A 25295-nucleotide genomic window follows, 5' to 3' on the forward strand; every position below is an offset into this window, starting at 1 on the left:
CTTGAGAACAGACTGTAAGAAGTGCCTGAGATGAACGTAATCACTTGCCGCTGCACCATTGTCTCGGGCCTAGATATTTAGTTAATTTTTTTTAGTTAATATCATGTATCCATCCTACACTGATCAATCCGGAGGATGATCGACCTGGTCTTATAAAAATTTTCTACTTATTACTAGGTAAGTTAGTAAGCACTTACTATTAAACTGGCTATCACTCTAATATTATTATATCTACTATTCATTATTAAAAATTTATAGATTAATTTATTAAAATTTAAATATCTAAAAAAATTTAAAAGGTATTTGGTCGTTGTACCATTACCATTGTACCAGGTCCAAGATTAAAAGATATATGATGCAGCAATGTACGAGAATAATGAAGCAGATGGAATGGGAATGTGCTTAGGTGTGAGTTGGGTCGGACCGTCGGCGATCAAATTTGACTAAACTTGATTTAGACTGTGTCAGGGCTAGGCTTGATCTGATCTTGCAGGTCAGACGAGGGAGAGGGCCGGGCATCCCTTACCGACATTACAAGTCATGTCCGACATGTCGTAGATGATAAATCGATATGATACGACACGTAATTGACTAAGCCCATGCTATAGCCGATCAGATCAATCAATTGTGACGCCTCTGAAATCTTGTGGACTCTCTCGGTGGTATAGAAGAAATAAAAAACCGTTGTAATCAATTAAAAGACAAATAGAAAGTCATTAATCAATAGGACCAAAAAAAGTCATTAATAATCATGTGCGGGGTCGTAACGGTGACAACTTTATCTTTTACTATGAGAGGATAGCGACGGGATGATGATTTGCAGGTATGACTAGCTGCTTTGGCCATTTGCATTAATTGTACACTAATACTTTTAAAATTGAATGACAAACTAAAACCGTAATTATTTGTTTTAATGAAAAAACTATACATGCTTATGCATCCATTACAAACAATGTCTACAGCCACTAGCTAGTCGTACTCTCACCACCTCTGTTAACAATAGAGTCTATACGCGTAGCATGGGCATGGACCACCTTGTTGCTATCGTCAAAATTAGGGATAGAACTTAGGGTTATAAATGAATTAAATGTGATATATTCATGGTCAAATAAGAATTTTGTTTATATTCATTCAATATATAGTATATCAATTAAATAAATATGTTTAAATAACTTATTAATTTAAATGAATTAGCTTAAAAGGTGAATTTGATTTTATAAATTTATTTGTTTATTTAATAGTTTATTATTATTTAATTTTACGTTTACTCCGAATGATGAAACAAAGGACCGTTGATAAATTGTGAAAGTATTTAATTAGTGGATCAACGAGGTAAATAAATACTTATAAAGGTTAAAATAGGAGGAAAGAAAACGTTAATAATAGTTAAAGTATTTCCAATCTCTTAATAATATATTTGGAATATGCTACATGGTTGCCCACACTGTGGTCCAAGCTTTGAGTGCTATAACTTCATGATGATGTTTATTAGTTTGTCCAACATGAATGCACGAGGCATCGAATTGATTGGCGATGGCACTGTCCTTAATTGGCCATAGGACGGGTCCCCGCCGGCCGGCGACCGTACCCACGAGCCTCCCGGCTGGTCAAGACATCATCCATAGATCAAATTTGGCTTTGCTCTTAGCTAACCCACCTTATTAGAGTCTAGCGGAGTTGATGGATCGCATTTAATTAGGTTAAGATAGATACATTAATATTAAACACAATGTAATCAGAAAAGACAAAAATTCAGTTTTATATTGATTGAGACACAAGTAGAGGCGAGCAATCGATTAATAACTGAAGCAGAACCAAATTAACTAAATGAATTTCTGAATTAACCGATATTTTGCTCAACCCTAAACTCAAGATACAATGAGAATTATCAACCCTACATTTGGTAAATGAAACGTCTAGATCATTCGTAGAATCTCTCGAGGAGACTTTGAAACAACTTCAAGGACCGTCGAAACACCGTGAGTCGGTTTCGGGCATGTACCGCCGATAACATGCTTCTCCTTGTCGTATTTATTCCGAAAGGCATCCTCCAACCTCCTCCCTACTCACCCCTCCCTATGTTCTAAGGCATGATCCCCCCTGGGGCAGTATAAATTATTGGCATCCCCCCATACTCATCTCATTGTCAATGCATTCAACCCCTCCAGGCACCCCTTCATCATCTCCTTCCTTGTATCCATCCCTGCCTCCTCTGTGGTCCTCCTGCAACATGGTGCTGGTTGGGGGCAAGGGCTGGGTCCCACTCGTGGGCCCCTTCCTTTTGACCCTGACATGCCAAGCCTTCATCAAAATTATTCTTGCAAGGACATGAGATGACATGGAGTCACAAGGACCAAAGATGTTGCTGTCCCAAATCTGGTTTCTCCTTCCAAAATGCTGCTGCAAAACATGATCAAGGAGCATTAATTAATTGTGGCATTTGTAACTTATCCAAATCTAGATTTACTGAAAGGGATCAGATTCTTGGGCCACACAAAGAAAACCTAGACAAATGGGGACAGTGACAGGACTTTTACCTAAGAAAAAGACTTGATGGATGAGCAGCAATTTTTTATTATTTGTTTTCCTACCTCTTGGTGCCAAACAACCAACCTCGGTCAGAGTGGAGCCTATATCATTGTGCCCACTCAGTTTCTTAGCTTTTGGAAGGGGATCTGTTGCACTTGCACCAAAAGGCATCAGCAATCTCCACGGAGTGGCAGGGACTGTTCCTGCAAAACTTGTGACTACTTGAATGAACTTTTCTTTTAGGGATGCAAAGGTGTGGTCATCTCATCTGGCTGATTTGGACGCACAGCCATGCAACACTGCAAAAGACAAGACACATTGCATACATAGTCGGTGTGGTGAAAGAAAGAGAGATTGATTATTCAAACACTATGCACACACTAGGGAGGTCCCCCCTCTGCATTGATGATGAGCACCATGAAGCAGTGTGTGGGGGAGATGGATGAGCCTTTTGACTGACTCACAAATCTGAACAAACTAAAGAGATTATTGCAGTGCTTGATCATGCATGTTGTTTGTCATAGAAAGAGGATTTCAGATTGGAGTGGAGGATGACTGTCGTCCTTTCACGAGCTGCTGCAATTTCCAACCTCGTGCAAAGTTATCAATGTGAGGTTGATTGAGGAGGGGGGGAGGCGGTTTAGGTGTGCCATTGATTGTGAGTAGTCATCATCCAACTAGTCTGAAGTTTTACTGGTCCACACGCCTCCTAATTTCTCCAATCTCTACAAGAAAGTTGAAACACTGTGAAATGATTCAAAAGCTTTGAATATATTACAGACACGAGTCTGAAACAGATAATAATCTATCACAACAATGTGTAGTTATTGAAGGCAGGCAGGATCCGATGCTTCCACAGCTAAAGAAACTCCAACCAAATGGTTTCCATTGATCTAGACTAACAATTGAAGATGAGAGAGCATTGTTGTAGCCAGTTATTACGATCCATGCTTGAACAAAAGTGCAGAAAAGCCTTAGCAGTTTCTTCAAGGGTCCATCCCAGACAAGAGCAAAAGCTCTAAAATTAATATTCAACCAAGCTGGCTAAGAGTTAGTTTGTATGGTGTAAAGCCAGTAAATTGCACCTTTGTCCATTGTGACTATACATGCATCCAACTTGGAATGGCGACATGAGTGTTTTTGAGAACTCGTAGCTTCCAACCCGTTTAAATGGGCTTGGATACTAATAAACAAGGTGAGTCTGGGTGATGTAGAAGATACAAGACATGGAAAAGGGTTTCGGTGATACTCAACCCATTTAAATGTGCATGGATAATCACCTTAGCATTATAAGATAGATACAAGTAAAGTGACTGATAGATACTATGATGGGGAAGAGAGTAGAGGCGACAACTCATGCCGTTCGGTTATTTTTATCAATATAATATACTACAACATTTTACTATATATTTTTCAAGAATAATTTTACATAAGCTAAGATTGATTAAATCTTCTATTAAAATTAATTTTACTTCATAAATAGATCAATTTGTATGATCCATTTACATATTAGGGACTTTGAATTTTCTTTCTCTTAAGCATATTTGGGGTCCAGTCAAATTGCATAGATCGTGTGGTCTTATTAGATTGTCTACTTTTACTATTCCTATATGCATTTCTAAAATTATTTGAGAAAGAGGAAGAGCAAAGAAGACTTGATTAGCAACGATAAAATATGATAAAATTTATTTAAACATAGATATATAGTAGGGGATTGAATCCAATGACATAAGAGGATCCATATGACGCTGTTATTATTGTTGCATTTCAAAATTTTATATGAAATTTGAGTCATTTTATATATACTCATTTTTGAATCAAATTTTGCTTCCTGTATATTTGCAAATTTCACTTATAATAAAGGAGACTCAAATTGACTCAAGTTTCAATTCCAATCCTTTATTAGAATTATTAGTTATCAAAAATAACAGATTTAGAATACAAAAATACAAAATATTCGCTAACTCTATATTTGCAAATGCATCTAATTATAACCTTCAAGCTCCACAACCACTTGTGTATAGACATTTTTCATGTGCAATACTAAGATTACATTTATTGGGAGACCAGTAAAAAAATATCCTCAATCTACAAGATAAGTCTGAGACTAATAAATTTGATCCATAACGAGATTAACCAAGGACATAACTTGGACTTCCAAGAACCCATACACGCCCTCTTATTTGAATTTGGACTTGTGTAGGTCCATCAAGGTGAAAATAACCATTTTACCTTACAAATGTCTGTGCTTAGCCAATTCCAATTTACTAATGGATTATTTCAGTTGGTTGAATGAATAGTACTGGTTGTGGGTTGAGATAACAAGATGAAATAAGAGAAAGCAGGACATTTTGGAGGTTTTTATTTTATGGAGGCAACACATATGAGAAATATCCATGGATCTTGAACTACCACCTAATGCTAGATTCGACAACTCGCATGGTCCAAGGAAAATTGACCTGTCCTATGGGATATCAACATAACTTTCAAAAGATTTTTCAGATGTCACTTGCAATTGATTTAGAGCTTAGGATGAGGTCAAAAGGTGTGCAACTGTTGGAACATGAACAGTGGGCAATGCCTCAACTAAAGAAGTAGCATAAGCAATTAAGGGGCGTCCATGATTACGAGGATCAATGTTAAATGGTGCCTCGATTAAGGAAGAACTATGGATTGTTAAATCAATGACATAGTAAAGGAAATGGAGGAGAGCAAACAATGGTATACTCGTCGACGTTTTGAACACAAAGTAATGATGGTTTGAGGCGATTACAATGAAAACAAAGGGAGATAGATAATGAAGGACGTTAGGGGATTTGATACCTTCTAAGAGTTTAGGAGAAATAATCCTTCATTCTAGCGTTTGAGATCTCGTGCTGAGCCGGTCAAAACGAGCGAAACATTTCATTTAGCCCACCGACCAGCACTTGCACGAACTCGGCACCAATCCCACTGCAGTCGCAGAGGCGTCGTGACGCCCGCGGTTGCACAAGAGGGGTGTCATGGCACCTACGGTCGCGCAGGAAGGGCGTCACGGCGTCCGCGGCCGCGCAGAAGGGCGTCGCGACCCTTGCAGTCGCACAGGAGGAGCAACGCGACCCCCGCGGCCTCACCGAAGGGGCCGTGCGACCCCCGTGGCCGCACCAGAGGGGCCGCGCCACCCCTGCGACCTCGCCAGAGGGGTCGCACGACCCCCCCGTAGCCACGCCAGAGGGGCCGCGCGACCCTGACGGTAGCGCCGGAAGGGTTGTGCCTGTGCTAGAGGTTGTGATTAGTTTTTTAATTAAATGTTTTTTTAAATTAAAACAATTCTCAGGATGGATGGATGCATGGGGATAATTCAAAGAGGCTTAATTAAATCATAATAAAATATTTAATTAAATAAATATTTTATTTATTTTAATTTTAAAAATATATAATAAATATTTATTTATTTATTAGTTATGCAATTATTTTTTTTAATAATCTAATTATCTCTAATTTAAATAAAAAAAATAATTAAAAACCTAATTAAATTATTCCATTAAAATATATAAAAATTAATTTAAAACTCTAAAAAATTCTAATAAAATATTATATATTTCTAAAATCTGCGGTAGAGATCAAGCTTGAGGGATCACGATTTTTAGTCTTTTTGATTTAGTAAATTTTTTATTTTTCAAATATCTATTTTTTATAAATAAAATATTATTAATAATAATTATAAAATATTAAAAATAATTAAAAAAATTTTAAATAATTTTAAAATTAAATATAAATTTAAAATAATCTAAAAATTTTAAAAAATATATAATTCTTAAACATTTCAAATAAAATTTTTAAAATTAAAAATTTACAAATACATTAAAAAATAATTTAAAATTTTTAAATAATTTTATATTTATTTTTATAATTTTAAATTTAGTTTTCAATTTTAAAAATTACTTATTTTTTATAAAAATTTAATAGACATTATTTTATGAGAAAATATTAAAATATAAATTCAACATCTCAAAATATAAACATTAATAATCAAATATTAATATACATTTATATTTATATTTAAAAAATATCAAAACTATATCGGCATGGTATGATACAATACCGAAATCGTATCGTTCCGGTCCGGGACCGAAACTTCGGCACAAGTCAAGATTTTAAACCTTGCTTCATTCAGTATGTTTCTCTAATCATAAATGTTACACTATTATATAGGAATTACAACACATCATAATAGGAAATACAAATATGTTAATATGTGAATCAAGAATTAGAGCAACATACTAGAGGTCAATTGAGAATTAGTTAGATACGAATCTAAATAAAATTATATCTATAAGAGATTATTAACCTTTTGATTCACATTGGTATACTTCCATTAAGCATATCAACATATATTATATTTCCTTTTATACCATATATGATTAGAGAAACATATTAAATGAAGAATTATTTCTCCCAAACTCTTAAGTGATTATTAAAGCCTCTCTGTCATTCTCGTTCAACAATCATCATAAGCTCACTTTGTTCTCACTACAATCACCTCGTACCACTAGTATTTTCGTGTTTGAAACATCAACGAGAAAGTCAACTCCCCTTGTGTTTGGTAGAATGGTTGTGACCTTTCCTTCTCGTACAACATTGCTCTCCTCCCCTATTTCCTCCACTATTCCATTGATTTGATGATCCATAATGCTTCCTTTATAGAATTGTTGTCCATTAACAATACTCTCTAGTCATAGGCTTTTCCCAACTGAACACCTTGTGACCTCACCCTTGCCTTTAGGTTGATCACAGACAACATACAACATCTGAAGATTCATTTGAAAAGTATCTTGTCATCCTATAATACACAACTCATCCTCGAGCCATATGGATCTTCTAATATGGCATTAGGCAGTAATCCGGAAACCATGAACATGTCTTATATATATTGTCATCCTGAAATTTGTGCAAATCATCCTTAGGCCAAGCGATCGCCAACTTGATAATTCTGAAAAACTTATTCATGCTCAATGCAAATTGAAGATACTCCTAGCATCTCCAATTTGAAAAGGAAGGACAAGGTTGGGTGGGTGGTTTCAGATATTCTACACTTCCTACTTTGTTATTTCCTTGTATTTGATGATTTCTATTCTACTTCGCAACTATGTACAATTTCTAGTCTACAAGTAACACCAGTTTCACTCTAAAGTTTATAGGTAATCTCTTTCCTTGAACAACATGCATCAAGAGGATCGACTACCTTTTTCATTATCAGGCTCAATTTTCTAATATTATTATGGCATGCACTGTGTTTTAAACAATAAAACCCAGTACTACACCTAACGCTATTGTGTGATATTAAGCAATTGACGTTCTTAATGTCCATAGCAGCATTTATAATGTACTGGTTTTTAATTACTTTCCCCCCTTTGCAAAAGATAAAAGATTAATCTCGGTAGTAAGTTGTCCAGTTTGAAAACAATCTGAGTTTCAGAAAGGTGATTGACATCCATATTAGTATCGGAACGCATGCTATTTGACAATCCACATGTGACTTACTAAAGCTGTTGCACGAGTTACGACAGTTAGTACACGATTTATCACGCACAAGGTGCTGACCACCACAAAGTTTAAGTTTCACAGAACTTAATATACCTTTTAAACTGACCTATACAGAAAAATAGACATTTTCTTGTAACTTACAGGATACATAATATATAAAACAGCACATTCTCTTTTTGCATTATTTCTTTTTCCTTTTTGGATTAATTTTAGAAGATCTCGTATTATATTTGTTTACGTTGGAACTTTAGTTCAGCATCGAGTAAGAGTTCAGCTACCAAATTTAACTTGGGAAATGCTAGTTGAAACAAATCATCCATCAACTCTTAAAATAGTGGATCAACTGTTTTCTGCAACCAACGAAGCCAACTTCTGAATCAAATGGAACATTTAACGCTGACATCAAATTAGATTAAAACTAAAAGATGTTAAAGTTTTTCTTAAACATGTAGAGACAAGTCCAGTCTCTTTGCTAGCTTAGTTGCATGCATAGACATTTTGATGTAATCAGGTGAGGTAACAACTGTGTATATTGACTAAACTGTTGAATTAAAAGCATAGCTTAGTTAGGCTATTGTTGCTTTAAAGCATTCATGCTGTTATCATAGGGTCCTATCTTTTCTCAAATCAACACCATTTTCAAATATGCTTCATTTGGATAAGTATATCGATAGAGAGGATAGGAACCATGGTTCTTCCATGGTTAAAAATAAGGAATAATTAACTTCTTTACTGAAGAAATGGAGTGATCATTTCAAACCTACCAATTGGTTGATGAAAATTGATGCCTTCTTGAGAAAAAAGAACTCCTTAATAATCCTGCAGTTTAGTGCAGTGTTTTGATGTCATAGTAAACCATATACGGTCACCAAGCTGCAAAAGGAAATTTCAGGTTATTCAAGTATTACACAGCTGAAATAAGTTTATAAAAAGGAAAATGAACTATCTCAAAGGTGTTGCAAATAGGCACCTATTCAGCTTCAGTTCCAGAAAATCAGCCAACTGGCGGCATCAACTTAGTTCATCTAGTAATAAATTGAAACACCTGACGCACAATTCATGGTGGTGGGTCAATATTTGAGATCAACTAACTTGTGTATAAGTTCGTATCAAAAATATAATTTCTTTCTGTATAGCATCACTGCATCAACATTTGGTAAACATGAACAGTCGTTTACTATGTAAGTTCCAAATCTGAATTTGTCTATTAAGATTCTTTCTGCAACAGAAATTCAATAACACTCCATTAAGAATACTACAAACTATAAGCACTAATTATATTTGGAAGAATCAAACCATTAAGCAAAGCAAGATACTCTATTTATCTTTGCTTTAGAGATTTTACAGATCTGGCATGAAATTTGCAAGTTAACAAATCTAGCTCATCATTCACTCTAGATCAGCTAAGTCAGTGATAATCCTAGCAGCATTGCATAACACTTCTTTTCTGATGAGTTGGCATGTTAAATCATACAGCGAGGCATGCTAAATCATACAGCGAGGCATGCTAAATTGCTAATTCAAACTATATATAGTTTCTATTGAAACCTGGCAAGATTTGAATTAACCAAGCTCATGACCTCACATGTGGACCCAGACCACACGGGCTCGTACCTTAAGATAATTAACCGAAGTTGACAACAAGTCTTCAGTGAGCTAGATTTGTTGCATGTAAAATTCAGCCTAGATAAAGTAAACCTATATTAGAGTTAAGAATTAACTCTACAAAACTAGAGATACAACTTCCCATTAGCCATTATTTAGTAGCAATCGAACCAAGATGTGTACCTTTCAAAAACATATTCTGATAGTCACGACATTTTTACTGTAAAGAATGCACCTGGAGTCAGAGGCAATAAAGTCCAATAGGTTCCACTTTCATCAATGCAACAACTATGCCACTGGATTTGATAAATGCCCTCAGGGAATGCGGAAACATCCAGCAAACAAGATGAAAATCCCTGGCCTCTTTTATTTGGTCGAAAAGATGAAAATGCAATCACCCATTCATATCCAGGACTATTCATAAAGTTAATTTTATTGTCCTTCCGAGTGGTATCCTTTACATGCATCATTAGAAGACTATTCAACTCGAGCATTTCATCAATCTTGAAAGCATTGAAACAATCTTCTTTCCCTTTTTCAGGGGATGATTGCTTTGATGGTTTTGCAGCAAGAATGGAGTAAATTTCCATAACTTTTGGGCATAGGGCTGTTGATGCATTCTTCAGTTGGATGCACAGACTTAGGGACATACAATCACCGTGTAGGACAGATAGTTCACTTCTGTTCCCAGGGTCAGCATTTAGGATGAAGAGCTCAGCACCAATACAAGACCTGCAGAAGCAGCTTCTCTTAGCATTTGTTTTTTTTCCTATTCTGTACATAGGCCATAATGTCCAAAAAGCCATCTTAGACCACAGTCACAGAACATGACTTAACTATACTCGAGCGCACAGGCGGTGAGGGCTTATCAATTAGAATACTAGAGAAACTAAGCAACCTAAAAAAGGGTAATACAACTCAAGCTGCCATGGAGTGGAGAGAAATGTCTACTACTTCTATCCCAGCAAAGAGACAGAAGCAACTGAATTGATTAAATACAAATGCACTAGTGAAAACCCATCTCCATTTTCAAGTGATAACAGACAGGTTCACATTAAACCAATTGAAACCAACTTTTTTTCCCCCCAAATCAGAACTCTCTTAAACTGAACCCAAATGCAAAATTAGCAAATATAAGTCAAGTTGAAAGGGAATGCATGTATGCAAAAGCATGGGAAATGGAAATTATGGAATACTGTGTTTCAGTTACCGTTGTTAGTTGAGCTTGGGGAGTATTTCACTGAATTATAGACAAACTGCAAGGATTGAAATATTGTAATGTTGTTATTAAAAAAAAAAAACTAGCACACAGAATTTATAGGACTCAATATTGTATTTTATAACTCAACTAATGATCCTAAGAACTTTAACAATCCCACAATCACTGTAGCATAGATATTAATCTATACCTAGCTTGTCATATAAACATGAAAAAGAGCTTAGAAAAGTAAATTAGCATAGATTAATACACTTCAGAATGATGAAAACAAAAGGATAATATTAGAGCAGCAGTTGAGAAGTACAATGGCACAATGCTGTTGATTGATCTATAAAGAAATGACAAGACTCGATCAAATCATTGACAACAATCTTCAGAAGAGAGATCTCAAAAGATAAAGTTGGTGACGAACTTTAAAGGATTTGACACCATCAATTTCTTAATTCCCTTCAAACTAAAGAGGCCATAGGATTTTGAATTTTACAAGATTAAAATGGCAGCTTGTGAGAGTATAATAGATAGATTGTGGTGCCAACATCTACCCTTAAGGAGGAAAGTGAATATTGAAAAGAGACCAAGTAAAGGTCTATATTTACCACAAGAGATAACGATATCAAAGAGCAGATGCAGAGAAACAAACACTCGTCTATCTTTTCAAAGTCATGACTAAGAAAGTTAGAAGTCTTTTAGGAGAAAGTGAGATAAAGGCTCTAAGATGAGCAAGAAATTAAGTTTTCAATCATTTTAGTTTGAAAAAGATGTTAAGATAAACAGAGTAAAACCTGACACTGTCTCTGAAAGAGGAGTTATATTGAAAAAGGAGAGATAAAAATTAATCTTATTTTAAATGATGTACACAATAAGGAAAAGTGATGGTGTGAAGTGAGACAGAAACTAGCAGTTCTTTAGGATAGAGAAACATTTGAAGATTGCAAAAGTAAATGCTTCATATTAGTCAACTTTTCTTCTTACTAGTTACTACTATTATGTTTCGTCTCTTTTTTATCGATCCCCTTTTATCTACTCCTTTTTCTTGCTTCTTTTAATTGTCTCAATCCTCTTTCTTTTCATTTTTCTCTCCTTTTTTTTTGAGTATTTCTCCTGCTTTGCCATTTTTATTCCACTTCCCTTTCTTTAACTCTCTCTATATATATAGGATTGGGTCCATAAGATTGCTTGCCTTTGTTCCTACCCCCTTGAATGTACCTTCTTTTGTTAATGGGCTTGGTCCACTAGGCATAAGCCAAACAACAAGAATCATCAGGAAACAAGGTAGGAACATGTCAACCATCACAACATACAACCGTTAACATAGCAAGAGTTGATTTTGGATCCAACAAGGCATGATGCAATAGAGATGAGGGAGCAAAGGAGCTTTATTTTGACATGACGCCTACTGAATTGTGATAGCTAGTAGTGGGGCAGAGTACCATAGTTAGAGAATATGAGTGGAGAGGAATGATGCTTGTAGTAAATGAGGAAGTTAGATCCAATGAAGTAGAGGAGATCTTTCTTCAAGGTTGGTGTTAAACCTACATCTGAGGGATGTTGTCTAGGAAATGGGAAGATTTCTACTACATCAAAGCCAACAATGGAAAAGGGTGTCTTTCCTTGCTGTAGAGAGGAGGCTGGGAGTAGAAAGGGACTACCACCTTGGCAGAGACGAGGTTGCAGTGGATTGAGAAAGTGTTGATGATGGCAGAGGAGGAACTCATCCATGGCTCCACTCAATGATAATGGATGCAAAGAGGACAAAAGATAAATTTGGGGATTGTTCACCTATGAAGGTTGAATGATATTCATTGCTTGACCTAGCTAATGTTTGTTACTATGTAGGCCATGGTGTGAAGAATGTGGAATAGGGGAAAGGTTGAGAGATGAAGAGGTGGTCTATAACAGATGGTTCATTTGATGAAAAATAATAGAGAAAATAGAGTGTGGTGGTGAAGAGAAAGAAGGCCACATCGTCAAATTAACTGGCAGTCTTACTCTAAGTGTAATGGAGAAGAGAACAACAACCCTAGGAGACCACTTGCTCTAATAAGATGAGAGAAATGAAAATATGATTTTTTTTTTTGAAAAATGAGAACTATCCAATCATATCATATTTATATAGGATTCAACACAATACCCTACAACTTAACTAATGTGGGATTACCCTTGCAACATTTATAACCGACGAACCTAGTAACTCTAACAATATAAGATGTATCTTGAAATGCAATTTTACTTCAAAAAAGGGCGCCATTGATTTATTTAATACCACAAGACTGAAATAAATTACATCTGTCCATAAGTATAACATTAGAGATACCAACCTGAGAGTGAAAAAATATTTGGGAATATGGAAAGGTATTTCCATCCATCTTCTGAAAATATCACAAAGAAGCCGCAGCCCACGCAATGACAATAAAGGTATCTCCTCACTTTTCGCTCCCTTCACTTCTTCTTGGATGCTAAGAGTACTTGATATACAGAAGTTAAATACCTGCAAATTATCTCTCTCTACATAATCAGGAGTAGCAGTACATATTCCTGAACATGACTGCCCATTTTCATTGCATAAGGCAGCCATGGACATGAGTTGCCTAGAAATTTTGTCATCTGTAGTCCAAAAACGCTCAATAAGGTCTCGCAAGATCAAAGTGGATGAAAACTTCGGGACATTTCTGTAAGCAGGTGAACATGGGAAGTGCATGGTAAATGCAATACAAAAGGACAACAAAGAGCAGTGAAGTGCCATTGATGAGATTGCCTTAAAACTTTGGCTGTCAATATCTAAGAAAGATGAAGCAAGAAGATCATAGCATTTGGCTAAATTGTTCAACCTGAATGACTCGTAGGCCAAGCCAGACATTAAAACATTCAAATTTTGTGTAAATTTTGTACCGTGGAGCATTTTGTTTTCTTCCTCATTACAAAGGTTTATAAAAGATGGTACACTAGAATTGAGCAATACAAGTGTATCAGCCAGGATATTAAACAACTTAGCTCTAAGATGGAGGAACCACCTCTGGAAATAGTAGATGCCATCTGAAACACCAGCTGATGCTAATGTTTCTTCTGCAGAGCATATTCTACCACAAACTTTTGTGAATTTCCCATCCCATCCACTCAAATTTGCAATTGTATCATTATCTCCTCCCATAACAGAGGTCAAGATTTTGCTACAGTCCTTAACTGTCTGCAACCCATTGACCAATTCTCTGCCTGCTTTGGGAAAAAGTAGCAGTTTAATTTCACTCTCACTACCAGCCAACAGCATCAAACACTTCAACCAGCAAAAAAGGTTTGCTGAATCTATATGATCCATCAATTTCCTGAAGGCAAAAGTTGCTGAAAACCACAGACCTTCAAGACAAGAATATTTTCCAGCTCTATATGCTGCCCAGTAATTTCTCTTTTGCAGCATCCTCTGAATGAATTCCATTGACTTCCACTCCTGATTGACCCAGCAAATGTTATCATATATCCTATCAATGCTACCAGACCCTGATTCATCTGAATTTTGTGCTTGATTATCAGCTTCTCTACCTAAGGAGCATACGACAAAAGGATCCTGGCAGAGGCAGAAAATTTCATAAGCAGCACTACTGGCATACCAGCTATGCTGTATACACTCCACTAAAAGCTTCACCTTCTGACGAACTTCACTACTAAGAGAAGCAATACCATTTAGTTTTTTCATATAAGCATTCATGAATCTGATTATGCAAATTGCTATTTCTGAATAAAAGAGATCTTGCTTATGACACACTTGAAGCCCCCAACTTTTCATATGAAATTCTTCCTGAGAAACTAATGCACGAATGCCTTCCAACGAAGATTTATCATGTATACCCTTGAGGGTCTGTAACATACATATTATCCTATCTAGACCTGTCAAAGGTGCTAGAGGATATTCTGTGGCCAGAAGTAGAATAAGTCTAAATTTTCTCCTGCATTCCTGTATTAAATCAGTACAGGGCATATCAGTCTCCATGTTTATACCTCTCTCGCTGGGATTAGTTATAGTTTGGTTAATCATATGTGTTAAATAATCTACAATCATTGATATAACTTGGCATTCAATTGCTGAAGCATCTATTTCAGAGGTCAAAACATTTGGACTTCTTGTACAACAATGCCCTTTCTCTGCCAACTTAAGGCTGCACAAGATATGCACAAGAAGCTGATGAACAAGACTTATTTTTGTCCTACTGGACTTTTGTTCTGATATCAACAGAAGCCTCTTAAGAAAAGCGTGCAGGTCCACATATGTTACATCTGGTAGCACACTGCTGAACAACTGCAAACAAGGATATATGATTACTATGGATAAACAAAAAAGATCAATTTAATACATGAAAAATGTACCTTGCATAGAATCTTTAAAGCTTTGCATTGAACATGCACTTGATGATCATTGTTATCAACAACATGCAGTAATTTCAAAATTACACTCTCATTGGCATTAAAGCAGCAAGTAGGTCTACCAAAAGAGAAATATAGACATTTTAAAGCTCTAACTTTCAAAGGATAAGTAGTATCATTGTTTAGAAATGATAGGAGTAAGTCAACCTGCAAGAATAAAGAAACTCTAGTCAAAAAATTATTCTAGATAATAGAAAAGCATATTAGCACACACACTAAGTCTAAATATGGAAGAAACAAAGTGAAGTACAGAATGATGCAGGAAGTATCACTTCAGCACTGCATTAACTATTTGTTAACATAACCAAAGCATTTTTTAGATACAAAAAAGACCAAAAAAAAGTTATAGAACAGTCTTAAAGTCCGTCTGCAGATTATACAAATATTTGTGTGAGAAAATAATAACTAAAATGACATTCCTCAAATTCATAGCTGTGAACTGGATGTATGGACGAACCCTATTTGTCGAATTACTATGTTCTGTCAGTGATTTCCTCATTTACAATTGTAATTGAAAAAAAAAATATGAAAGGTGAACTAGAATTTTCCAATAAATTTGAGTATATAGAAATATAATCCACAAGCTTAGCACACGTGTTCAAATTACAAAAATGGTTTGGGCTTGGATGACATGCAATGTATATTAAAACATATAATTAATGGTTCTTAAGTGATAAGTAGTACCCATATTCCAATATTTTAGGCTTCCGATCAAGATTTATAACCATGTTACACACCATTAGCTATAGGAGTTTACCTTCTTAACATGATTATATACAACAACAACCAAGCCGTCTAACTCTGCCCATGACGAACCAATCATGACCAGTCCCAAGCCCAAATAAAGGAAGAGAGTTGCGTTAGGTTGCCAACTAGCGTTAAAAGTTAAAACTATGGCAAATGTTCTAACATGATTATATAAAGAAAAAAATCAATGAAACTAAACTGCTGGGCACACTTTAGTCAGAGAGAGCATTTCGTCAAGTATAAAATTATAAATTACACGATGATACCTGTTCAAAGTACAAGGTGGTTGATTTGAAGGCTAGCTTTGAAAGTGAAGACAGCATCTCAGCTTTAAACTCAACATTTAAAGCACCCAATAATAGTTTCTTACCTGCCTGTAAATGAACTAGAATTTAAAAAAAGATCACAAGCAGACAGCATCTCAGCCTTAAACTCATCATTTAAAGCACCCAATAATAGTTTCTTACAAGACTGTAAATGAACTAATTTTTTTTTAAAAAAAAGATCACAATTGTATTGAACTATATGTTTTTCTCTTATATGAAATTACTTGCAGGATAGATACTCCCTTTTTCTCACACAGTTAATCATGAACTACAGAAGGAAAAATATTTCAAAATTTAATTCTTTATTATTGGTGAAAATATGGAAACAAAAAACAATAAATCTTAGTGTTAACTTCAAGCCAGCTTGCCTTGTTCATCAATAATTCACATTAGGAGAATATTCTTTACTAAATGTGCATTTCCAAGCCCAAAAACTGCATCCAAGTATCAGATCTTTCTTCATGCATTTAATTCTACCTTTTTTAGTTTCACTTATATACTTAAAAGGATGGGACATATACGATTTCGTTAGCAAATTTCTGTACTACCACTGTTTATGCCACAGATATAGCTCCTGACCAAAAGAATTTCCATACAAAATTAGTGGATGAAGTGATTCCACTAGAGTATACAAATAAATTATCTAACCAATCCAACACTAAAAGCATAGACAATAAGTAGTACCTGTCCACCATCAAACAAGCAGACCAAGCACAATTACCAGAAAGAAATCTTCTCATCACAAACAGTGTTTTTTATTGAAAAAAAAAATGTTACTTATCCCACTAGGCAAACTAAAAAGCTAAGGCCCTCTATTATTACCAAAGCAAGGCACTAAGTAATATAAATATTTAGAGGTAAATATAATCACTGATGTAAAATATGTATCTACATCCAAATTTAAAGCTAATTAGCCTTATAGTATGGCTTTGTGCACAAGGAACTTGGACATACCATCAACTCACTAAGGTGATTCTGTAGAAGAAGAAAACTTTGACTGATGCACTATTTTTTAAGCAAATTCACAAGTTCTCTCTCCTTCCAAGGTAAATGCAACTGAGAGAAAGATAACAATCAATGAATTGTAAGGCAAGGTTGTGAATGGAGAGTGTTATGTTGGGGAAGGGAGCTCTTTGCATTTGCCACATTCAATGGCTTCTTTTCAAATTTTTGAAATTTGCAAATCTGCATTACAAGCTAAATTATGGTAGAAAAAACATAAAGAAAACTGATCCCACACTAGTGAATATTAAAACACTAAGAAAATGGTTATCTTTGAAAAATTGTCATTATAAAACTATACTAGGTTGAGGTTCACCAAATAATGGGTGCAAATTAATTACTAACTAGGCATATACAATTGGGATTTAAACACAGATCGGCACTCCTGATGGATTCAGAGATCTCATAATGTCAATGACACAGAAGCAACATTCAACAAAAACAAGTAGAGCATGGATATTAATTGAAGCACTATGAAGATACAAGGAATGTTGCATATAACATAGAAATAGGATCAATGTCTAAGTAGGCTTGAATGAGCTTCATAGCTTAATCAGGATTTTTGTATCTGCCACCTTGTTCTACTTAAGCAACCAAACCATCTCAAATCAACAAATGAAAAGGGTGTTTCTTGTACTGTGTAATATGATACTATGAGCAGCAATGCCAAGGTCCAAGTCCACACCTAATAGTGCCTAAAGCTGAGCATTTTCAGAAGAAAAAATCAGGTGCTCAGATCTCTCTTGCCCTCATTGTGTGTTTGGACAAAGCACTCAAATGCCTTTCTTTAGACAACAGAACAAAATACTTATTAACAACACCATTTGCAAATAAGAAGAATTCAAAAGAAAGATTGGTGAGGCAGAAATATATTAACTTTTTCTGCAAATGCTTTCAAGCCACCAGTAAGCTCTTTGTTTCAAATGAATTTTTCTCCGGAAGGGTGCCAAACGCAACACCAAATCAAACCTCAAATCAAATCACATAAAAACTTAAGAAGAAAGTGTTGATCCAAATATAAGTATCTCACACAAAGGAAAAAGACATTAGAATCTAAAAAGGAAATTTTATTATCTAAAAACTGCCTAATAGATGAGATCATAAGTGCTTTATAGTTAGACAATAAGACTATTTGACTCATTCTTGATAAAATAGTGGCTTGATTCATCCAAATCACTCGTTCTTCATAAACTAATGACTAGATTCATCTGAATCACTCTTCATAAAATAATGACTTGGTTCATTACTTTTTCAGTAAAATATAAACAAAGTTCTCTAATAGATTTCCTAGAAATATAATAAAATCTAAAATTTCAATCATCATAGACAACTTCAAAATTTTAAAGAATTGTTAATAGAATTTGAAAATCTCAAATGTGTGATTCTCCCTAACCAAGGGAACCTTAGCTCCAAGCAAATAGTTATAACTTTCTTCTCATGGTTTCCATGCATAAGTAGTGATGGCCTTGTCAAGTCTATTGAGCATGATTATATTGCTATACTTCAATGAGCGACATTTCAAATGAGTTAAAAAGTATTACACTTTTACTTTTCTTGTGAGCCTTGACTCTTCCTCCTCACAATGTAGCTAAATAAATTAGGCGTGAGTGCTTCAAAAATGTTCGTGGCGTGGTGTGGTGTTGTATGGGATGCCGCGATAGAAGGGGTGGATGTCAAGCAGTGTAAGTATGCAGGTTGGTGATGCTAGGTTATATGCAAGCAGCACTATCTATTACTGACAGCATACAAGAGAACCAACGAGGCAACTCAAGGAAGCAACAGTAGGGCAGAGACAGAGAAAGAGATGCTTTGATTACGGAATATGGCAGGAGGGAATGGGATCAATAGGTTGGAAGAGTGTGGTAGGAGAAAGAAAGATTACTCTCTTCTCTCACACCAACAAAAAGGGTTCGTTGTGGCTGGAGTTGCTCGAGAGATTAATGGAAGCTAGTGTTGTTGGAAAGAAAGTTTGCAAAAGGAAGTGGTGATGAAATTGTTGGCAACAAAATGGATAGTGAAAGAATGAAGGGGTTAGGATGAAATGGCATTGACAATGTGAGCACAAAAGTGATAAAAATGGATGAAACTTGCGAGGAATCACGCTGAAGCGGTGAAGGAGATTGCAAACACCAAATTAAGAATTCTGATCTAGTACCAAATACCAATTAATACAATGCTAATATCACAAACAATCACACAAACATAAAAGACCTCGCAAAATCAAAAGAAATATTTATTTACTAAAATATGCTCTAATATGTGGGATCTCAACCCTTTTTAGAAATTGATAGTAAAATCTTGTTCTTTCACAAAATAGTGATTCAGTTCGTTACAATAAAAATTAAAATTCTAAATATTTTTTAAAAATTTTCTAGAAATATAATAACCTCTTAAATTTTGATTTGCATAAACAACTTTAAAATCTTAAATAATTTTAAATATAATGTAAAAAAATCTCACCTATGTTAGTTCCTCAAGACCTTCAAGTGAAATTTTAAATCTTTACCGAAAGCACATCAAAACTATATATATACATATATAAAACTTAAGTACTCTTCATGATTTCCACAATAAATGGTTTAGTTCAGTGTAGACCCGACCCCGGGCCAGGTCTGGCCCGGACCCGACCCCGGCCCGGATCCCGGCTCGGACCCGGCCCGGGCCCGTAACCAGGTCAACGGGCCGGTTGCCCGTTGACCCGGTTCGCCAGGTCGAACCGGAACCGGCCCGGCAAATTGTCGGGTCGGTTCCGGTTCCGTTGGTGCAAAACCGACGGACCGTCGGTTTGGCCCGCGAGTTCAACATTTGTTTTTTTTTTTTTGACCGGCTTGAACTGTCGGTTAACCGGCGGTTCATAGCCGTTGGGAGAGGGTGGGGTTTTTTTGGGTATTTTTTTCAACGGTTAGGATCATTTGACTGTTTTTTGATCAATGGCTATGATTTAGTGTCCGTTACTATCAAAACTTTATAAATAGAGAGCTTATTTCATCATTTTCACACGCATCTTCTCTGCTCTTAATCTCAATTTCGTATTCTCTACACACTTTCGTTTCCAATTTTCAATTACAATGGAAGGAGGTCGCGGAGGTGCGTCATCTCAAGCTCGGAAGGGAAAAGAAATAATGAATCCGCGAGAGGAGGACCCCAACATTCAATCCACCGATGATGAGATCGAGCATCTTCCGAATCTGACACCCGAAACACAAGGAAGTACCGATGCAATTACTTCTAAGGTTTGGGAACTTCCTCCTCTAAAGTCTTCTATTTTCACTAAACATTTTGAGAAGGTCATTCTTCCATAGGAGAAATGCGTGCAAAATGTAAGCACTGCAATGCTTCCTACAAATTCCAAGCCGACGGCGACTATGGGTCGTTGAAACGACATGTAGAAATGAAGCACCCGACGGAATTTGGACTCGACCATTCTAAAACACAATTATCAAGATTTTCAACTAGCGGTAGTACCGATTCCAGTTTATTTTTATATTTGGATAATAAATTAAGAGAATCATTAGCTAAATTTATTTCTGTAGAATATCTTTCTTTTAATTTTGGATCTAAATGCACATTTTAAGATTTTTGTAAAGAATCTTTTAATCCATGTGCTAAACGTGTTCCTAGAACTACACTTACTCGTACAATTAAAAAATCAGTAAAACAAGGAAAAAAGAATTTAATTGATGAATTTAGTAAATTAGATAATAAAGTTTCTTTATGTTCCGATATTTGGAGTGATCATTGGCAAACACATTCGTATATGGGTGTGACTTGCCATTGGATCGATAACTCTTGGAACCTCAAAAAAAGATTGTTAGCTTATAGAGTTTTTGATGAATCACATAATGCTCATAACATCGCACAATTATTATGTTTAATTTTAGAAGAATATGGCTTAACTCATAAAATATTTTCAATATCATTAGATAATGCTAGTTCCAATACCGCTTGTATAGATGATCTAAAATTTGTTTGTCAACCTATTATTGACGGTTTATTTTTCATATTCGTTGTGTATGCTATGTTTTAAATTTATGTGTTCAAGATGGTTTAAAAATTTTAGAAAGTTATATTAAACCAATTAGAATTGTAATTTCTTATCTATGGTCTCATCCATCTATAATGAAACAATGGGGTAGGTTTTGTAAAACTAATGGAATGAGACCTAAAAAATTTCCACGTGATGTACCAACACGTTGAAATTCGACATACCAATTATTACAAGATTCATTTGAATATAAAGAATTATTATGTTCATTTTTTGCACAAAATACTAATACTAATATATATTTGTTTTCACAACAATGGAATATTTGTAGTAGTATTTGTGAAATTTTAAAAGTATTTAATGATGCAACCGAACAATTTTCCAGTATTTATCATCCCACTGCTCAATTAGTTTTAGAAATTTTTTCTAATATAGTATTAGTTTTAAATGAACATATTAATAATGAATCTTTATCTCCTTGCATCTTAACTATGAAAACTAAATTGGAAAAATATTTTTATTTTATTTCTGAAATTTATTTAATTGCATTTGCTTTGGATTCTAGATTTAAATTAGAAGTTTTACAAGAAATGTTAACTTTATATTACGACGCTTTAATTCCAATTAAATATTCTTCTTCTCCTGATCCCGTTAATATTATATATAATGTTAGAATTTTTTTATATGATATTTATAATCCATATTATGCAAAATATGGAACACAAATTAATATTTCTAAAATACAACAAGCTACTAGTAGTAATTTAAAACTTATAAAAGCACAACTTTTATTAAAAGAACGGACAAAACGTCCATGAGAATCCTCAAGTTCCACACAGGAACTTGAGAATTATTTTACGACTTCTTTTGATTTTAATGAAGCCGATAGTGAAAATTTCGATATCTTAAAGTGGTGGTCCTCAAAGCTTTCCCGTTCTCTCTGTGATCGCCAAAGAAATTTTAGCTTGTCCAGTGTCAACTGTTGCTGTGGAGCAAACGTTCAGTGCCAACGACAATATATTAGATGAACAACGATCAATTTTGTCTCCTGACTCATTGGAGTCCAATCATTACTGGATGATTGGACCAGAGCGAAGAAAAGAATCCAAGGAATGCAACTTTCAGATGACGAAGTTGAAGATTTTGATACTGAATGAACGAATATGACAGGAACGGGAAATGGAAGTGAGTGAAAATGTAAAAGAATAAAAATGTAAAAGAACTACATGGAATTTGATTCCCCTAAGGGGATACGTAGGCAACTTAAATAAGTGCAAACCCTTTTTTCCAATAAATTTTAATTTGTAATTTGTAATTTGTAATTTTTAATTTTTAATTTTTTTAACATAATAATCTTGAACCGTGGCGAACCGTGACGAACCGTGAACCGGCGATTCCGAACCATGAACCGTAACCGTCTTGGGCGGTTAAGCTTAAGGGTCGACCTGCCTGGAACCGTCAAACCGACAGTTCTGAACCGTCGAACCGTCGGTTCCGAATCATGGTCAGGTCTAGTTCACTTCTAGTTGCTAGTAAATTAATAACCGAAGAAATATAAAGTTGATAGACATAATATACAACATGCTATGAGAAATGAATGTGAACGAAGTGCCTAACTTCAATGGCCAAGAGAGCACTTCTTAGCAAGTCATTGAAACTAAACATGAGATTCTGCTTTTACACTGCCCAAAAGAAAATAGGACATATCTAATGTTTTGCATAGTCGGAAATTTGCGAACTTAAAAAACCTGAAAGAAAATAAGTGAAGAATGCCATCCCTTGACCATTGTTTTTTCTTCTATAATTCCTTACAAAAACCATCAATATAACCCATGTAGTCATAGAAAAAGCAAGGAGTTGTAAGAGAATTCAACCATAACCTAGCATCTCAGCCTAAGGAAACTAGAATCCTGAACATAATTATACTGTAAGTTATAAAATGACTATTCAATATTCCTATTCAGAACTAATAGTAAATCAACTTAAGGCAACTTTTTGTCATAAGCATGATGCACCTTGTATGCTTTGGATGCAACCATAGATGAGCATTGCATTCTAGGAATGGCATGAATTGCAGCAATGGACACATCAAAGGGCGACATTGATGAGCCAACAATATTCAGCAGTATTTCCAAAGTGATGAGCGCAAAATCCTCAGATAACAAAGCAAAGCATCCTGCAGCAAATAAAGATGCTTTTACCTGCAAAAAAACAGATCACAGGACATACCAAATTAGTGTCCCTAGTCTAAGAATAGTGAATAATTTATATCTAAAAATAGTGAATAGTTAATATATCCTAATGTGTTTAATACATGATGCTGATAAACACCATAAGATAAGAGCACGCTTAGGCTGTTGAAAACTGGCCTTCTGCTTTCCATTGCAGTTTCACTATTTATTTCTCAAATGTGTACATAGTAAAAAGACAATGATATCATTACGTGAGATACTGAGAAAATGGTATTTGAAGAGAAAGAAAAGTAGGAAAATCTAGGATCACCTCAGAGATATTGGAAGATTGCAGACTCTGAAGTACAATGTATCTTATGTGAGTACTATCCTTGGCAAGATCAGCCCAACAACCAAAAAGCCGCAACGACAAAGTTTTAGCTTCAGCATCACCTGTGTCATAAACTACTTTCACTCTTTTAAGCATCTCTATATAATTAGGTACTCTTCTCTTTGCTAAAATTCCATTATACCGTTTTCTTTCCTTCCTAATATGTGGCATTTCTAAGAGGAATACTTTCAAGACACATTGCCTTGTATGGTTATCTCCACACTTAAATGCATTGGCAAGCCGAAGAAGAATGGTGTTTGCAAATGTTCTGTCCTCACCTACAACCAAATTGTACATATCCGCAATTTCCCTTGTAATGTTTAGCTCCTCACTCCATGTTTGGAGTATTGGTCCCATCTTCTCAATTGCTAGAATGCGTTTATCTGGATATACAAGCATGGGTAAATAGAGAGCATAAAGCAAATGTAAGTTTCAAGTGAGAATGACAAGAAGCACCAACAAGCAGCATTGAGATACATTGTTCTACAATAGGCTTTTAAATATAATATTCACAATATTTTTGCTTCTTTTTGTCCATAATTTCATCGATCCCATATCCCAATGATACAACAACAATTTGCGATCCTAGTTCTGAATTTGGTTCGCTTATCAATTTAGCTGTAACTAACAAAATTTGTGTAAGTTGCTATCATTGACCTCATGGCTGAAATAAACCTCCAGGTCTCACTCTTCGCTTTTCATGCTCATACATAAAGAAAGCGCACTTCTTCTGAGCAAACTAGAAAACATAACAGAGAATCATATTTCCAGATAGATAAAGTGTGCTCATGCAAGCCTCCAAAAAACCTCCTTTTCATTTTCTACGGTTGCAAAGAATGCATTGGATAAATTCATGGTTGTAGAGAGATAGAATTCTGTAGAAGAGACGACCAACCTGGGCACTTGGAGCGAAGGCCCTTCTCGAGCTCGATGCTCCACGTCATAGCGCAGGCCGCTGGAATTTTCTCCATCGCCCGGCGATAAACCAGTAAAGAAAGGAGACAGGGAGACCAGATTCGAGGGCTCTCAGAGGCCGCCAAAGCAAGCTTCAAAGTCACGGGTTCCTTTCCAGACAAGTTAGTTAATCTATGCGCCTCGTACCGCCACCACCGATCACGACGAACACCTGCGATAGCACGCGGAACTACAGGAGTTGCGCCGCCTGTGCTCGACAGTGATCGCGAAAAAGAGCAACGGAAGCGCCCGCTCGCGGCGCGTGAGGAACGAGTGAGACGAGACCAGGCCGCCTGCCCTCCTATGGCGATATTAAAGAGGCTAAGGCCCATATAATTAGACAAGGCCTTGGCCTAGGCCATCTGTGATTTATGAGAATTTGTTTCCGTTGTTTTCTTAAAAATATAATTTAATAATTGTAAAAAAA

The 25295-nt window shown here is 35.5% G+C and overlaps 1 protein-coding gene across 15 annotated transcripts; it reads right to left on the minus strand.

Annotated features, from left to right (window-relative positions):
• Positions 1 to 1771: 1771 nt before the first annotated feature.
• LOC121992461 lies at positions 1772 to 25165 on the minus strand. 15 transcript variants are annotated; one of them, XM_042546868.1, is made up of 11 exons: positions 24810 to 25165; positions 24193 to 24297; positions 23855 to 23976; positions 23368 to 23553; positions 16306 to 16413; positions 15236 to 15439; positions 13198 to 15167; positions 9844 to 10392; positions 9026 to 9274; positions 8820 to 8928; positions 2781 to 3254 (listed from the first exon to the last, which is right to left on the minus strand). In XM_042546868.1, exons 1-8 carry the CDS (start codon positions 24883 to 24885, stop codon positions 9867 to 9869), a joined length of 3297 nt encoding a protein of 1098 aa, XP_042402802.1. In that variant the 5' UTR covers positions 24886 to 25165; the 3' UTR covers positions 2781 to 3254; positions 8820 to 8928; positions 9026 to 9274; positions 9844 to 9866. The 15 variants fall into 15 exon arrangements, with proteins under 15 accessions (XP_042402800.1, XP_042402799.1, XP_042402802.1 ...); XM_042546867.1 differs by having other exon boundaries at positions 23855 to 23988; XM_042546862.1 differs by having other exon boundaries at positions 2781 to 2828; positions 2911 to 3254; positions 23855 to 24297.
• Positions 25166 to 25295: the final 130 nt, after the last annotated feature.

The sequence above is a fragment of the Zingiber officinale genome, chromosome 6B, assembly GCF_018446385.1.
Source record: "Zingiber officinale cultivar Zhangliang chromosome 6B, Zo_v1.1, whole genome shotgun sequence".
Lineage (NCBI taxonomy): Eukaryota > Viridiplantae > Streptophyta > Magnoliopsida > Zingiberales > Zingiberaceae > Zingiber > Zingiber officinale.